The sequence below is a fragment of the Schistocerca nitens genome, chromosome 5, assembly GCF_023898315.1.
Source record: "Schistocerca nitens isolate TAMUIC-IGC-003100 chromosome 5, iqSchNite1.1, whole genome shotgun sequence".
NCBI classification, from domain to species: Eukaryota; Metazoa; Arthropoda; class Insecta; order Orthoptera; family Acrididae; genus Schistocerca; species Schistocerca nitens.
This window is the reverse complement of record NC_064618.1, coordinates 186,931,903-186,951,135: the sequence shown is the minus strand read 5'-3', so window position 1 is coordinate 186,951,135 and position 19,233 is coordinate 186,931,903. Positions and strand designations below refer to the sequence as shown.

The 19,233-nt window shown below is 43.1% G+C and overlaps 1 protein-coding gene across 1 annotated transcript in view; it reads left to right on the top strand.

The window, feature by feature from the left end:
• LOC126260331 (synaptogenesis protein syg-2-like) overlaps positions 1-19,233 on the top strand; it is a 437,845-nt gene that overhangs the window by 279,634 nt on the left and 138,978 nt on the right. The window contains exon 5 of the mRNA XM_049957655.1: positions 17,981-18,184. Within this exon, the coding sequence (XP_049813612.1) occupies positions 17,981-18,184 (204 nt within the window). The remainder of the gene's footprint in view (positions 1-17,980; positions 18,185-19,233) is intronic.

The following is a 19,233-nucleotide window of genomic DNA, read 5'->3' as shown; positions in this document are numbered from 1 at the left end:
AAAGGCTCGATCCCTAAATCACTGCCCAGCCTGGGGTCATTTATTGGCTCTGGGTGCGCGAGGTTGAACGCAAGAGCGCACCAAATGAGCCATGCTACTACACCTGAAGCAACGTTGTCGTTCCCTTTCAGCGGTCTCAGCCGATGTAGGCAATCGTGAATTTCGCTTGACAACGCCCGTTGTCTGGCCCTCAACTTCACGAAATATATCGTTCTCAAGCGGCAACGCAGATATCGCTATAACAGCGGCACGGAGCTCTCCCCGGGTTGAATGACGGTGACGAAAAACAAAGTGCGACTTATCCGCAGCTTCCATTCCCCTAAGGGCAGCAGGCACCTACTCTGTCAAATCGATCAACAAGGCCCAGGAGGCTGTCTGAACTCTGTCGGCATACTGATTTAACTCCTCTTTATCCTGCTGCATCTCCAAAATATAACGACAGTCAAGCTGTTTCCGAACTCCGGTGGTCAATCTCTGGTTAATGACAAGATCCCTCAATTGCTGTAAGGGCAACCCTTCTGGCATGGCTCGGGATAGGTGGCTCTACAACTCACCTCTAGCTAACAGGTACAATAGCGACAAAACTGCTAGGTGAGGAAAGCGAAAGGCAGCAGCATATCGTTCAAGATGAACCAACAACCATAATAAGTCGATCTGCAACTAATTCAGTAATATCTCGAAGGAAATACGCCAGAGGATCAGGTAATTTGGCAAGCACTGCATCTAACTTCGCAAAAGATATAACAACACCACCCCAGGCTCGCTCCCGGTTCCCGCTTGATATAACAAGTCCCGCTCGTCAGTCCTCTTCCTATTTAATTCTAAACACGTAAGCGTACACTGAAATGCATTAACCAAAGACCCAAATTCGACAGTTAATTTTTTATGATGATCCTCGAAACATAACATGACTAAATCCGCTATCCAGTTGGTTAAACGCACTAACTGTGCCCGCACACTGTCCAATTGACTGTCACTTGGTTGAGTGCCTTCCAAAACACAAATGGTGTCCTCAAGGCCACTAACAGCCTTAAACAAAAATTCAAAGGCTGTTTCTGTCTCACCCACCTCCTCTTGCGTGACGTCAGCCGGCTGAAGAATGGTGGCACGCAATCAGGCTACTAAAGTGCGTGTCTTTTATGTTGGCGGCCAAGTTTAGGTTCGTTCTGCGCATCTGACGTCACAAAACACAGTCTGCCAATGAACAGAGAACGACGTTGCCAGATCTCGACTGCAGTGCAGAGCATGGACGAGTGTCTTCAGTTTTAGAAACGTTCAGTCATAAATAAAGTAATAGAACAAAAGCAATGTCTTGATAGCAGACTTTCTTTTATAGAAAGTTTGGAAAAAAGCATTCTTTACAACAATTGCTTCATATTCTATTAATTAATTAAACCAAACAAGAAATAAGACTCCTAATTCAGGCGATAGCAAGGAAAGGTGTTTGTATCAATCACACGAATCGCTTTTTCGCAATAAAGAACAGCGGTAATTGTTTATTTCCTATTGTACTTCGACGAAGCGTGAGTAATTTATAGTCATACCAACAGTGTTTGTCCGTATTTTGCGTGAGGTGTTAGAGTCTTCATGAGGCTCTGTAGTCAGACGAGTTGCGATAGCGTAACGGTTAAGGTGATGGGCTTCTACGTGAAAGGTTATGAGTTTAAATCTTATGCAGAGTGTAATATTTTCATTATTTAAAATCGAAGTGCGTTACTTCACGAATTATATTCGTTTGAATGCAATTTTTTTAAATTTCTAGTGCTTTGTCTCTTTATTTAAAATAAAGCCAAACGTGCTCAATGTAAATAAAACTTTTGTTACAGTCGGGAAAGACGGAATATTTCTCAATATTACATACGGCACCTATCTGGTACGTAAATTAAATGAGATATTGTTATACACTAAATTTTATATGAAATTTAGCTGTCTTGTCCACATTTCATCCTCAACATTGTGGCAACTATAATTGACCATACGGAAAGTATAAGATATAGACTTTTACCTCTGCAAACTCTTCAAAATTTCGTACAAAGGTTTACTACACTTAATGCTGCACAATAACTGCGTTGAACGTCGAACCGAAATTAAGTCATTTATGGGGGGAAGGTATCGGTCAAGAAGATGTGTAAAAATCTAATTTTTGGGCCAAATAGTTTTTGTGGAATCGAATGATAAGACTGTCAAAGCAGTCGGAACACGATGTGTCTGCACAGGCGAACAGTGCAGTGACAAAATCGTGCACTGCGCGGAATGCGGGGAGCACGTCTCTGTAGCAGCGAAAGGGTTAATGAAGCCGTGGTGGCTTTACTTCATGAACTGCGCGCTGCCCCCTAAACGTAAGTTTGCGAACTATACTATACTATGGCGCTGCTTCTATTGGCGCGTGCGTCGTTTGCAACTGGCAACGCAGCAATCTCCCGCGTCTGGGCGGGCATGCGCGAGCCGCCAAGATAAAAGAATTGAACTATAATTCCGGAACACTGCCCTCGATAGACTGGCGCCTTCTCGCCAACTCACAAACAAGATGGTCCTTCCTCAACCAGCCGATCCGAAGGCACTGCCTGATCACCATTAAAATAAGGCACGTGAAACAATCAAGAACCAAAATAATATCATGCAACAAAGACAGAAAAAAATTAAAACTAGCAGTTACTGGAATGGCAGTATCACAATCGTAACCACACACTGCTACCAGTTCAAATCTGGTTTTGAAGGATAGAGCTGATCAGGTTATGATTGTGGAGGGGACTGTTATCAGTTACTGTTAGTTGTACAAAACACACTGATTTTATTTTCCTAAGAAGCACTTAATTACACATTGCCTTAAAAGGATCAAATTAAAACAATACTATTGAAGGCCTAGTTCAGAAAACTTGCAATACCTCCTAGACTGTAGGTCCAAAACAACACAAAAAACAAGATCGACTGAAGGCCTGAATACAAGTTATAAAAATAACTTTAAAGAATACATGTGGCTAAAGGCCTTACATAAAAATAAAATATTTCACAAAAATACTCGGCTGAAGGCCACACACAAGACACTGAACAACTCAAGGGCTTAGGAACTGGATAACAAGAATTTCAGGTACAAAAAACTTTCCAAACTTTAGTTTTTAAACAAATCAATCTTCAAATTTTAATTTAAGTCAGCTAAAGGCCTTATATTAATAGACGGCTAAAGGCCTCACACAGTACATCAGACTAAAATGAAAATCACAATCTAAAACCTACAGAAGAGTGGTGCTGAGAATTGTTCCAAGGGTCGGCCTGAGGAGGTAGCTCTAACGTAGGGTGAGGTGAGACAGGCAGCCAAGAGTAGGGTTAAATAATCAAATGGCAACCCGACCCAAGGAAGGCTGAAGAACCGACAAACAACCTAATCAATTCCCTTCCACCTGACCTACGGTACGACAACGTAATACGAGTATATCAGCCAAGGACGAAGACACCAGCTGCAGTAAATCTTCAATATTGGTATCTAAAATCAGCCAAGGCACAATAACGACTATTAATAAATATACGAACAATCAACTAAAAGGCTGTCAAACTACATGCTGTGCCAGACAGCATCAAGACGGCAAGGTAAACACACTGCTGGGAAAGTACGCTAGCGAACAGGGCAGGTAACTGGGGCGTTAACGGTCACAAGTCAGAAGAAAACAGCTGGTGCACTTCACTGGTAAGTAACAACCAATTTAATAGTTAAGGACCACACAGGAAGACAGCTGCAAAATTTGGCCGAATACAACATCATACATTGCTGCTAGCTGGAACGGCCCAGCAGGCAACAACCGGCCATGATCAAAGAGATGTCACAGCAGTTCATTTTTCATTACAGGTTAACTAATCACTCAACTTCAGTGTCCAGGATCGGTGGGCAACGAACTTTGTAGCTCTCACAGCTAACGCCTCACAATCCGACTGCGTGTGCATGCTGCCAGCAGTCCCGGCCTGACCGCGCACTGCGGAGACTTCCTCGCTGCTCTGTCTTAACTGGCTGACTGCCACATAAACACCACCACATGGAAATATAGCGGTCACACCAAACATGGTACAGTACTACTAGTATCGATAAGAGGTGCTGCTGCCACTGACAGAGGGAAGTCAGCACCTCGTTATGTAGTAACTCAGGGAGAAATAAGACGCCACTCGATTACGACAAAATGCCAAAGAACAAACGGCATGAGTGCGAGCTGGCCACAGCTCAACCGTAATTTCTGAATTCGGGGATTCGTCAGAGAACTTAACACTGTGTGAGACATCCACAGGTTGTGACCTACGCTGTATTCACCACACACCTGAAAGTCTCATACCTGTGACTATAGTAACATCTCTCAAGTTGGTATGAGTGGGGAACTGTAGCTAAACCATATGTATATCTTCACTTGTCACTCGTCTTCGTTTATTACAGCCACTCCTTGTCAATCTGCTTGAATCTCGAAAGTGTTACTCAGTACAAGAGAACACGATGGGTGATGGACCTGGGTCTGTCACGACATAATTCATAGCTGCTTCATTAGCATCGTATCGACATATGACGAGAATAAGCTGCATGCCACCCTACTCGTTGGATCTGCATGCAGTTTGTGGAGTCCTAACTTCCCAGTTTATGGCATTGGAAGCATACATTCCACAATCTAACCGAACACTACTTGAAGCAGCGCACAGAGGGAGCTTGATGCTCCGTGACACCAATAAATTTACAACTTGTGACACATCTGAAATAAAATTGAAAGAAGTGTGATTTATAATCATTTTTTCACAATTGGTTTGAACAAATCATCAACGTGACAGTAAATACTAACTTTCGATTTAAAAAATTACAGCTCGTTGCTGGAAAATAAAATTAAAAAATTAAATGAACTACGTTCATAAGAATAAGAAATATTAACGTCTCTTAGCTTTGTTTATTCAAATTACTGTTCCTTTCACTTATCATTTTGTAACTTATGGAGTAAAACGACTTATCTCAAATACGCTGTGTATAAGTATACCAGGCCTATTTAATAGAACCTGAAGGACGAGGTAACGTTCGACATGGGAAGCGCAGATGACGCTGAGGGTGTTTATTTGTTTCTTGTATGATGCTACTGAATTATTTATAGCTTAATACCGGTGGGCGGTATTTAATCCTATTTTCCATAGTATTTCAGCATTTAACAGAGCACGCATATGTAATGGCTCTGAGGCACTGTCGGCGGAACTGGTCTACATTACCAGCAAGAACTTTCTTCCGTTAATTAGCTTTAATCTGTATCTTTAGCGAGACAATATCATATAAATGTGTTATGCAGACAGTCGAAACGTATATGCAAACATTTTAAGTTTCGTTGCTGTATGAATTAATCCTATGAAAAATAGTACGGGAGCGATTTATAAAAACGTGTTACGCCCAGTAGTATTTGAGAAGTACTTTCGCCGACAGTGATAAAATAATCATGATCATGAATAATTATCGAGCTGTGTAATACTATTGTTAAACTTCTGTAATATTATCACACTCCACTATCTCTGAGACTGATATGGTATCTGAGAGTACGCCCCACATGTTAGCGCTGATGTTCAAAAATGGCTCTGAGCACTATGGGACTTAACAGCTATGGTCATCAGTCCCCTAGAACTTAGAACTACTTAAACCTAACTAACCTAAGGACATCACACAACACCCAGCCATCACGAGGCAGAGAAAATCCCTGACCCCGCCGGGAATCGAACCCGGGAACCCAGGCGTGGGAAGCGAGAACGCTACCGCACGACCACGAGATGCGGGCGTTAGCGCTGATGTGCCAAATCTTTATGTCCAACTGCTTAATAGCTTATTTGTCCGTTTTTGGAACGAAATACATCACTGATTCGACCTATCAGGCATCCGACAGTTAGCTGGCAGGTCTGTGGAGGTATGTGACTTTAGATGTCTATGCACAGCTCGTGTTTAGGTTAGGATAGGTTAGGTTAGCAGTACAATATTCTCCGCCTCCTTTTACATGGGGCGCCTCCACCGCTCATAAAATCTTCCAGTCAGTTTTGCATTTCACAGAAGGGCCCGGATACTTTCTATCAGAAAGTGTAATTGAGTATTGAGTACATCAGTTCCGAATATTTTACGACCTAGGCCTGAAATGTAGTCTGTACACTCAAGAGCCGAAACATCATGACTACTGACCATCGCGACGCAAGATGCGACCTAGGGAACACGGACGCGGTAACAAAATATGTAAACGGAACAGATACCTTTGGGGTGACGATGGAGATCGACTTCGCGTTAGACTCCAGTGTCCAACATCACTATCATAAGAGGTAGTAACACGATGAACTGAATTATAACCATCGTATATAAGTAATTTCGACTTCCCCTGTGCACTGTCCGAGCTTGCGACAATCTAAATTAGCCTCAGTCCTAAGATATGGCGCGAGCGTTTAAGCTCATAAAATGCTTGTGAATTCAGCTTCATTAGTGAGAAGAGTCAAACGGAGAGTGCTGGTAAGATTAAATGGTTCAAATGGGTCTGAGGTCATTAGTTCCCTAGAACTTAGAACTACTTAAATCCAACTAACCTAAGGACATCACACATCCATGCCGGAAGCAAGATTCGAGCCTGCGACCTTAGCGGTCGTGCGGTTGCAGACTGAAGCACCTAGAACAGCTCGGCCACACCGGCCGGTGGTATTAAGATTAACGGACTGCTCCTGCACTATTCCAAATGATACATTTTAGTAACTCAAGCTAACTGGATTTTGCAATTTAGACAAAGGAAACTAAATTTTTGTTAAAGAAAGGCCGCAAATGGAATTACTAAGGATATTTGAAACTGAGGCCAGTACAAAAAAGTTAACAGAAGATCGTATACTGCAACTCAGGCAATATGAATGGGGCTCTTCAGGCACCGGAATGAGGACATGTGAATTTCTCCCTAAATTCAGGGAGAAACAAAAGATTTCTTCAACCGTGGAGTGGACTGATACGCTACCTGACTGGTCATGGCCGATATGCTATGTACCCGTGCAAAATAAAAAGGCAAATTAAAAATAGTAACACCTGCGGCAATCTGGACACTTCAATGCAGACATCGTTGGACAGCGCCCTCTACGAACATGCAGCGGGAAAAACATCAGCCGTGAGTTGCAGCAATGGTCGACGTCTACTCATATATAAAGTCTCCGTCCTAGCACCACAGAAGATGAAACTTCCTGGCAGATTAAAACTGTGTGCCGGACCGAGACTCGAAATCAGGACCTTTGCCTTTCGCGGGCTAGTGTTCTACCACCTTTTCTTTTTCTTTTTTTTTCTGTTGATCTCGTTTTGTTCTATATTGTTAGTGGAATTTGTTCGGGGCGGATGTCCGACGACATCCGTTCAGGTTCTTCGTTTATTCATTCACTCAGGTTTTTTTAATTACAGAGGGTAGCTAACCCGCTGAACGAACACGCTGAGCTAATGTGCCGGCATCCATCCGAGCTACCCAAGCTCAACTCACTCCCCGTCCTTACAGCTTCACTAATGCCAGTACTTCATTCTGGACCACAGAAGATATTTACTATGTAAGTGTTACAGATATACTCGAGTACACTTTTTACAAAAAAGACCAGTGACGTAAGAAACATAAGAAATTATTAGTTAAACTTGTTTTTAGGGTTACATACTTCTAACGGTAAAAACAAGACCCATATGGAATCACCTTGTTGCCTCTCTGGCCGACTGTAAAACACCACTTTTCTTAAGCATGGGCTGAAATTTATGACACACGCTAAGGCCTACGGTCCCTTCTATGTCAATGCAGTCAAAAGGCACGGCCACTTAACTAAAAAATTTCGATACTTATCAAAACCTACAGGGTCTTCTCCGTTGAGTTACAATCACGAAACCCAACAAGAAGCGAGGTTTCAGAGTACAATAAAGGAAAAAAATCTGAAACTTTTTAATTTGTAATTATATCACGCAGAAATATTAATTTGCCACAAGCCCAGAGCAGCATGGAGGGAAGAGTCAGTTTGCTGCATCTTGAACTATAGTGTAAGCGCCGTGTCCAGGAAACCAAGGAAGACTTCACAAGGCATTCAACGGCAGAGCAGTGTGCTGCCACTCCGGCTAGATCAGATACTCTACACAGGCAGAGAAGGCCAGTGAAGTCACCGACCACTGGATGAAACAGTTTTTCTAAAATTTACATTGCGTTGATGCAAGCGACCACGGAAGTCTGAATTCTAAGATGTTAGAGTGGAACATGGATCCGTTCGTAAAGTGGAAACGATACTGACTCTGTCCGAAGTTCAAGGAATCCAGCAGCAGTCCAGCAGAATTGGCATTCAAATCGGAAATAATTGTTACAAAAAGTTTTATTGCTTTAATGGCTTCGTTTGTGTCCCAGTATAACTATCCTAGGGTTTCCCCCAAGGCGGAGTTGTGGAAAAGTGGTGGGGGCCAAGAATATTTTATTCTGTTACTATATTAAATAAGTACAAGACAATGGGTTGCTATAGTTCTGTACTTAAAAGAGTGTACATAAGAATTACTGAAGAACTACATTTGAAATTGTCTTCATTGATGATGAGAAATGGTCCGACTTTAATGAGGAGCTGTACACAAGTGGGTGCTCCAATAAATTCACTTACGGTTTCATCGAATGCGAAATTTCTCTCTCCATACCTTTTTTCCGAACGACATTATTGATAGATGGGTTAGTTTCAATGATATAACCAAAAAACAGACGTTAAAACGAAAATTTTTCATGAACATGTAAAATTCGTCCAATTTTGAAGAGCAGTAGTATGGAAACGGGTGGTCCAAAAAATATGCGGATGGTCTCATTCAATGCAGAACCTCATACCCTACAAATCTTAATTTCACTATGTTTTCGATTTTGTGAGTCATTTACGAGATATAATCACAAAACTGAAAAGTACCCCTTTTTCGGGAAAATTTTTCCTCCCCAACACTTTTCCACGACACCGCCGAGGGGGAAAACCTAGGATAGTCATATTGGGTCATAAATGAAGCCATTAAAACAATAAAACTTTTGTAGCAATTATTTCCGATTTCCCTTATTTTTAGAGTTATCCCTACTGGACTACAGACAGTATTTCTGACCGGGGCATTAGGAGGACGGACGGATCCTGCAACGGAAACAAATGTAAACGGTTTAGGTGCACTCCAAGACATGAACATAAATAAAACAATATCTCTAGCACTAAAGTAGCATTAACAGTGTGTAATTCATTAATTTTTTTATTTTGTAGTTTTTGGTGGTAGTGAATAATTGTATTAGCAATATTTTTTGTAGAATTAGCATCTTTTTAAATATTTGTGAGTACCAGAAACAAATAATTAAACCATCCATTTTTTGCTATCCACAACAAAGTGACTATATGGACTATGTTAGCTTTTTAGATAACAGGTTGTTATGTGGAGAACAAGTAAGTAAATATATTCAGTACCATCTGTGGTTTCGGCTCTTGAGAAAGCATGGGCGGCCATTACTTCACTGACATCTCACTGAAAGTGTCCACAGTAGAGTTAAAAGCGTCATAAAGGCTCGAACGTAACAGTGTTACACGAGTATGTCCCGATACATTCAGTCACATAGTGCATCAGCGTCAGAGGTATTTGATGGGATCGTAATCACTTTAGTATGCGCAGTACGAATGCAGCCCAATGACGGCGAAGCGTAGGTCATGGTACTCATCTATATAACTTTGCAGCGCTCCGAATTTTCAGTCGAATTCTAGGCTCTGTGTTTGTCTGTAGCACCGTCGGCACTGTAGATGTTTATAATGTTACTGACGAAATTCGACAACAGTACAGATAGCTTCCTTCGATGTTTAGGATTTTTTGTTAAAATTTATAAAAGAAAAATGTCCGTATCCCAACTTTTAGTGCTTTCAAACAGTTGCTGTAAGTTTATGTATATTCTCATTTGTAGCGGGAGAGTAATATTTCATCTTTCGATTCATTCCCAGATACCTACCCTGAAACCAAGGCGCTTAATAGTTTATTTTATAACTTGCCTTCCTACATGCACTATGTGATCAAAAGTATCCGGACACCTGACTGAAAATGATTTACAAGTTCGTGGCCCCCTCCATCGGTAACGCAGGAATTCAATAGGATTTTGGCACACCCCTAGCCTAGATGACTGCAGGCATATTTTCAGTTAGGTGCTGGAAGTTCTCTTGGGGAATGGCAGCCAATGCTTCACGGAGTCCTGCACTGAGGAGAGGTATTGATGTGGGTCAGTGAAGCCTGGCACGATGCCGGCGTTCCAAAACATCCCATAGGTATTCTCTAGCATTCAGGTCAGGACTCTGTGCGGGCCAGTCCAATACAGAGATATTATTGTCGCGTAAACACTCTGCCACAGGCCGTGCTTTATTAACGGGTCCTCGATTGTGATGAAAGGTGCAATCGCCATCCTCAAATCTCACTTTATCAATGGAAAGGAAGCAGGTGCTTAAAACGTCAATTTAGGCCTGTGCTGTGGTAGTGTCACGCAAAACAGCAAGGGGTACCAGCCCCCCCCCCCTCGCCCCCCATGGAAAACAGGAGCACACCATAGCACCACCGTCTCCGAATTTTACTGTTGTCATTACACACGCTGACAGATGACGTTCACCGGGAATTCGTCATACCCGCACCCCGTCATCATATTTCCACATTGTGTACCGTGATTCGTGACTCCACACAACGTTTTTCCACTTCTCAATCGTCCAATGTTGACGCTCTTTACACCATACAAGGCGTCGTTTGGAATTTACCCGCGTGATGTGTGGCTTATGAGTAACCGTTCGACCATGAAATCCAAGTTTTCTCACCTCCCACCGAAATCGTATAGTACTTGCCGTGGATCCTGATGCATTCTGGAATTCGTGTGTGATGGTCTGAATGGATATCTGCCTATAACACATTACGACTCTCTTCAACTGTCGGCGGTCTCTGTCAGTCAACAGATGAGGTCGGCCTGTACGGTCTTGTGCTGTGCGTGTCCCTACACGTGTCCACTTCACTATCACATGGGAAACAGTGGACCTAGGGATGTTTGGGAGACTGGAAATCTCGCCTACAGACCTATGACACAAGTGACACCCCGTCACCTGACCACGTTTGAAGTCCGTGAATTTCGCGGAGTGCTCCATTCGGCTTGACTGAGGTCGCTGATATGGAGTACCTGGCAGCACGTGTCATCACAATGCACCTACAATGAAAAACATATGTTTCTGGGGCTGTCGGGATACTTTTGATCACGTAGTGTATAAACGTGGAGTGCGATGTTTGTGCTTCAGCTTCTTCTACGCTGTGGCATCTATATGTTAGCTATGTTCCCCTTTACCTGCACCTCATAAAATGTTTTCGGACAATACGGACAAAAATGTTTGTATATTTTAAAGTATATTAAAGGCGAAGAAACCGCACAAATTATGGAACAAGAATTGGTATGAAAGGCACTTATCATTTGAAGATAGGATATGCAATCGCTATAGATCCAAAAAGACGTATAGAAGAAGAGAGTTTTAGGAGGTGTCTGGTTGGCGTGAAGTGCAATGATGACCACCGGAATCCACCAGTGCATGACCAAAGTAATGTAAGGATCACATACACACAATAAAAAGAAGTGGGCAAATACTTCAGTCGTTTAATAATGAATGTAGGCCATTTACCGAATAAGCGTATGCGACATTCCCTGCTCGCGTGAGAAAGTAGCGTTGGGATGCGCGGAATTCCGATTACCATTAGGATCGCCGGACATAAACGGCAATGCCGCCAGCAACTGCCGCGTGAAACGATCATGGCGTGGCAGCAGAGGAGCGATGCAGAATGCAAATTCGTGTTTCATTACATGCTGGTGTTTCCTGAGGAAACATCAAAACAAAACCGGATAATCAGAAAAACGCCAGTTATTCTTGGACAGGGTTTCAACTTATTTTATAGTCATCATTTCTTGTTGTGACTTAGTGACGTCTACTTACGCATATGCTTAGCCAAACTTTTCCTCTGAGCATAATTGGTAAATTATACAGCGTGGTAATCTGCCCTACGCAATTGAGATGTACTAGTATCACCAAAAATTGTCTGTTCCTGGATTTAATGTTAAGTATTGCAATTCACGTCCTTGGTATCGGCAATACACAAGTACGCCTCCTATCATTAGACTTCTTAGCAGTTATACGAGGTGAACGAAAAAAGTAAATAGACGGTAATAATGAGAGTGATATGGCCACGCTATGTTGTTCTACTTGTGGAGACTGGAGTTTTCATTCGTTCCAGATGCTCAGTCCGAGTTTCAGCTCCTTACAGCCATCAAATAGCTTTTCAGAGCGCCATGAGTCAAGCAGTGTTTTTGTAGCATGTGATGGAAACGGAACAGCGGAATTTAGAGTAAGATGCACTGGCGTTTCGTTTTAAACTTCGCGAATCCGCGAGTGTGACGTTTGAAAAATTGAAACAGGCCTAAAGGGAACACTCCTTATCAAGAGAAGAGGTTTTCCGCTGGCACAAATCATTTTTGGTATATCGAGAACTCGTTGAAGAAGAACCTTGCTCACGGAGACCTTCAGATTCAAAAACCAACTAATTGTCAAATGTGTCCGTGCTTTTGTGAGATCAGACCAACGTTTAACAATACAAATGGTGAGTTACATGCTACACATTTCACCGAACGTCAATTTTTGACCAAAGTTTTGCACATGCGAAAGGTTTGTGGCAAAGTGGTGCAGAAAAACCTCACTGAGAAAAAGGACAGGTCGAAGAAACATGTGCGTTGATCTTTTTCAGAAGATTGCCACTGATCACGACTGGTTCACAGGTGTTGAATCCTGAATGTTCGAGTACGATCCTGAGAGAAAGCAGCAAAGCGAGAGGAGTGGCACACTGCGACACCTCCTCGACTGGGAAAAGCTCGAATGAGAAAATCGAAGATCAAGATAATTTTGGTTTGCTTTTTCGGCAGTAGGGCTATCGAGCACAAAGAACGTGTTGCTCCGGGACAAACTGTCAACCAAGTGTTTTACGAAGACATCTTCGGAAGGCTCAGAAAGAGAATGGATCAAGTGGACTCTGCAGAGAAGTGGATGCTGCATCATGACGACGCCTAGTGTCACATAGTCTGTTCCATCACGGGATTTTTGACCTCAAAAGGCATTCTGTAATTCCACAGACCCCCCCCCCCCAACCGCCCCACCACCCCATTCATCTGACCTGAATCCTTGTCGCTTTTTTCTTTCTCCGAAACTGAGAAAGTCTTAGAAGGGTGTCATTTTGGGACTCAGGAGAACATCTAAATGAAAGTGAGTGACATGTTAAAGGCCCCACCAGATGTAATCTTTCAGGGGTCCTACCAAGACTGGGAGCAACGACTTCGCCGGTGTACAGCTGTCGAAGTGAACTACTTTGACGGGGACAATAATTTTGTTTGAACAAATGAAAAGTGTGTTAGATTAAAAGATAGTGTACTACTTTCCTCACACACGTCGCATGTCCTACTGTGGCTAGTTTGTCTCGGTTTTTACTTCAATAGCTCATTTATACTTAATATCTAATGAAATACGATTTTAGTAATATATCCAGGGTGTTTCACGGGTGGAAGTCTAGGTTGTAGCGTTTTCAGATTCTGAGAGAGGTTACGGAACTTTTAAACATTTTTCATATGTTATTTACCACACAAACCATAAAATGTACTATTTTTTATGTTCTTCCTTCTCAGTAACGAAATGCCCAAAAAATTCACTCGCCAGTCTGTGGATAGTTTTTAGGTGGTTTTCCACCGGCCTCGGCTAATGCGGGCTGGTTCCCCTTATTCCGCCTCCGTTACACCATGTCGGCGATTGCTGCACAAACAAGTTCTCCACGTACGCGTACACCACGCAAACATAGCGTTACACTCGCGGGTGTGAGACGTTAGTGGAGGAGTCCCCAATCCCATACTTGAGGGGGTAGACGTTTCAAACCTAGAAACATTCTTGGTCTCTCTGATACTTACGATACTAGTAGCACAAACTGCTATAGCTTCATTCCAAAAGGCGCAGTAGATACCGATATCTCTATGGTCAATGAAATTATTTCTGAAGACTATACGTTCTCTGGTTGGCCCGCCCGGTATGCACGTCTTTCCGGGCGGGAAGGAGCGCCTGCTCCCTGGCACGAATCCGATTTGTGTCGAGGTCCGGTGAACCGGCCAGTCTGTGGATAGTTTTTAGGTGGTTTTCCACCTGCCTCGGCTAATGCGGGCTGGTTCCCCTTATTCCGCCTCCGTTACACTATGTCGGCAATTGCTGCACAAACAAGTTCTCCACGTACGCGTACACCACGCAAACATAGCGTTACACTCGCGGGTGTGAGACGTTCCCTGGCGGGGGGGTTCCCCCGGGAGCCGAACCACACAATATTCCTGAAAGAGTGGTTCGGTGTGGGGCGGCGGAGGGGTGAAGTGGACTGCGGTAGTCGTCGTGTGGTTGTGGACCAATGCGGCTGCGGCGGGGACGGTGCCGTCGTTTCTAGGTCTCCGGTTAACATACATACATACGTTTTTTGGTGGCCAGTACCTTGAAATTCATCTGGGTGTAAACAGAACTGTGGTGACTTAAAAGGTACCAATAATATATTATGTGAATATCGTACCAAAATCTCCCTCAGCGTAAATTCCGGCGTCTCGTACATATAACTTCGTTTCAGGTTACACAAAATTACATTATAAGTCCATCGTCTTATGCTCTGGTTATTACAGCATCTGCATGTATACAGTGGGTCAAAGGTAAAAAAAAGCATGAAGATGTATCCTTGAAATCTGAAAACCAGAGCATCAATAGACTTACGCATCGTGTCCAGACATTAATCGTATTTATTTGTGGGTGTGGCCTAAGTTTAGAGAGACATGATTTTGAATTACTGCAGACATTGTTGCTTCATATACGATGAAAGATGTTAACCAAGTTATAAGTACATTCAGAAATAATCGGTGCAAACCTACCTACTCGTATCTGAGCGAAAAGGTAGAAATTAGTAAATCCTTCAACAAGTGATATAGCACACCTCTTCAGAGAGAAAAAGTGTGGTGAATTTAGGGGTAAGGTAAAACTGGGACAAGAATTTCTGATGGAAATGTGGAGCAGGACATAAGAGAAATAGCATGTACCAACATCTGAATCCGAAGCGTCCACGAACTGTGGTAAGATTATATAATTTTTTGTTCAATAGTGAATGATCGGTCTCTGACAGAAGACGTGAATCTCTTGCATTAAGAGTGTTAGTTTTGTGACGGAAGACATAAATTACTTGCGTCATGAATCGTTTGAAAGATTTAAAATGATCCATTTAATGCATAACCCTCCTACTGACTTGATCACGTTGGATGTACAGTGTGTACATAATGTACGGGAACACTTTCAATTATTTATTGCACAAGAACTAAACTTTTTTTTTTTACAAACATTCGATATGCGGACTATGAGTGACCCGGCAGACGTCAATGCGGTAAACGAATTCTTGCCATACCCATCTCAGCATAGCATCGTCGACTGGGGCACTCGCTTTCCGTATTCTCTCCCGGAGGTCTGCTACATCACGTGGTAGAGGCGGTACATACACAAGATCTTTAATGTGTCCCACAGAAAAAAGTCACATCTGGGGATCGGAGAGGCCATTTCATGAAACAACTGGCCCATCTGTAGCACGGCGATCCATCGATGCGGCAGCTCCGTGTTCAGGTACCCATGAACCTCACGATGAAAATGGGGTGGAGCCCCATCTTGCTGAAAGATGAACGGAGAGTCCGATTGCATCTGAGGCATCAGCCATTGCTGCAACATGTCCAAATAGGAATGTCCAGTGACTGTGTTCTCGGCGAAGACGAATAGCCCCTACAGTTTTTGACGTGACAAGGCACAAAGAACATTTACCTTTGGGGAATCACGCTCAAATTCAATGAATTCGTGTGGCTTCTTTGTACCCCAGATTCGACAATTACGCCTATTCACGTTCCCATTAGTGTGAAAAATGGCTTCACCGCTAAAAATTAAGCGATGAGCAATGCCATCCCCATCCCCATTCAATTATAGCAACTGCGTACAAAACTCAAAACGCTTGTCTTTGGCGTCGTCATTGAGCTTCTGCACTAGCTCCAATTTCAATGGTTTCATAGCTTCTGTCGCAGGACTTTCCACATTGTCACTGGAGCCATTTCGAGTTAACGGGATGCACGACGCAGCCATTTCTTTGGGATCCTTACGAATATCTTTCGTATGCGCTCCATTCACTTCACTCACACTGGGACGTCCGCTTCTCTTTGCCGGGCACAAGCAATCCGTCGTAACTAATTTGTTGTGCCAGTGGTAGATGGCCTTCCTTATTGGTGGCTTCTTACCGCACCTGGTTCCAAACATCCATTGAACAGCTGTAGCACAATTGCTTTTGTCTAACTCGAAGACACAGAAAGCTCGCTCCGCAATTGAACTCGCCATGTTTGCGACTAGCACTTTCTATCGCAAATTACCAAACACGCTGTGGAGTTATACATGGAATAAAAACTTTTAGAGTTTCTCTTAAAAATGACATTTGTATGATATCTGTACAATGTTTGTTTCTTGAGCAATAAAAAATTGAATGTGTTCCTGAACTATACGTACTCCCTGTATTTACAGCAGTTTACCAGTTTCGACTATTTTGAATCATCATGATGACTAAAAGATCCAGAAAAGACCAGATAAAATCGAATGCAAGTATTAAATAAAAGAAGGATAAAAATATTTCCAGTATCCTGTTAGAAAAGTAGAACTTTGAAGAGTTATCTAACAGCCGTCATGATCATTTGCAATCAACTAGCGTACTCGATCATAAGGTTTCAGAAGTATTCTGCAAATATGACGCCAAGTATTTATAAGAAAGCCTTTCATATGATGGTTGTTCATTATGGTATCTATGTTTCTAAACTTATATTCCTCACAAGCGGCTTCAAATCAAATAGTGTACCTGTGGAGTATCGTCTCAGTTGTGCGACTAGATTCGTGGTTTCCTATATGAAGATCACATTTCATAGTACTGGATTGGAAGCCACCGTGTGAAACAGATGTGGCATCTATCGTTTTTCCTACGGATGCAGGTCCGAATCTAAGTCTAGGGGACTGATGACCTCAGATGTTAACTCCCATAGTGCTTAGAGCCATTTGAACCTATCGTTTCTCAAGGAAGTAAAACGGGCCCTCTGCTGTCCCAAGCCTATGTAAACAATTTACGTGACAATCTGATCAGACGTCTTGGAGTATATGTTTGATAGTTTCGAGGTTGTTGTTATGTTTGTCTGGGAACATGTTGTTGGGGCAGTTTCATTTTGTTTATCTTGAGCTTTTGGAGTGTGGAGGCCCCAGTCTTCATCCGATCATTCTGAGTTACGTTTCTCGTATGCAGCTTAAAGTTCTCGAAGCAGATGCCAGAACGCTTCCCATTACGAGGCCATCGCCGACCACCTGCCACATCCTTGTCAAACTAGACCTGTAAGTATATAGGCCTAAATTTACATATATATCAGGTATTTAATATTTGTTGTTCTCAAATTTCAATACGAAGAAATGTCTAATATCGATGTAGAAGTATATATATATATATATATATATATATATATATATATATATATATATATATATATATATATTAGTCGGTTCTTTTGTAGTACTACAAAATATATATTTTTGCTACTACCAAAAGAACTAACGAACCGACTAAGAATCACTTACTTTTACTACAAGTTATAAACATACTTTTAAACTGAAACATTCTTGTACCTATGACAGACTCTGGACTATATAGTCTCTGACAGAAACCTGTCGCTCATTAAAGAACAAATGAAGCAGCAACTTATGGTATTGGATGATGTCATTTCTACAACTAATCAGTATGATTTGATCTCACCTTCAGATGTTGCGGCTTGGCATCATATTATGGAGCAATTTTACAGCAGCATGTCACCATCCAAAAGGCCTGCACGTTGCTTTTTGACAGGGAGGCCACCGCCGGAAATCCGCTGGTGGCGCGGCGAGCGGCTGCTGGAGTCCAGGGAGCTTCCAGCGGGGCCGCGCATCCGCGAGAGGCTGCTGCTGCTGCCGCGCCTCTCCAGGGCCGACCTGCACGCCGCGCTCACCTGCCAGGCCGTCAACAGCAACCTCACACTCCCCGCCGAGGCCAGAGTTTCGCTGGACATTAACTGTGAGTCTCTCCGTCGCCCACTGGTGCCACATGTACACTAATGTGACAGTATCTAAACAGGTTTATCAAAATCCAAGGGCGAAAGTAGCTTCCGCATGGTGTGCGGTTGCTAAATATCCTGTGTTTATAATGGAAGTTCAGCTACGCACGGAGGTCCATTGTGGGCTGCGATTATCGTACGAGAGCGAAACTTCTTAGATATACTAAAGCGTTAATGCGGAACCGGTTCACGCTGAAAAAAAATTGTTCCAATATTGGCCACCAGATGCAAATATATCTCTGTACAGCGTTTCGTCGACGTCTCCGGTGCTCATACTGAATAAATTGTGTAAGCGGCGTGTGGTGATATAATCAAAATTATGCATGTCTCACTTGTTTGACCTTTTCTGCCCAAGTACCGTTCCTAATCTAGTACACATGGAAATATTTCTATACGTCTTTCATTCGTAGTGCCGGAATTGCACCTGCTGGCTAAAATTGGGAATTTTTTCCCAGCGTAAATCGGTTACGCATTAACGCATAAGAGTATCTACCAAGTTTAACCCGCCAGTGTAGCCGAGAGCTCTAACGCGCTGCTTCCTGGACTTGGGTAGGCGCCGGCCCCAAATCGAATCCGCCCGGCGGATTAACGACGACGGCCGTTGTGCCGGCCAGCTGGATGTGGTTTTTAGGCGGTTTTCCACATCCTACTAGGTGAATACAGGGCTGGTCCCCACGTCCCGCCTCAGTTACACGACTCGCCGACATTTTAAACACATTCGCGCTATTTCACGATCTCCACTAGACGCAGACAGCTGGGGTACATTAATACCGTCCCAGGGGGGTATGCGGTGGCGGCAGGAAGAGCATCTTGTTACCCCTTAACAATTGCATGCCAAATCCGGTTAATCATGGACGACCCTGCGTCACCGCGGGACAAGGCGCAAGCGATAGACAGATAGTATCTACCAAGTTTAGCGGCCGTACTATAACTATAAGATGGCCGAGGTGGCCGAGCGGTTCTAGGCGCTATAATCTAGAACCTCGCGACCGCTACGGTCGCAGGTTCG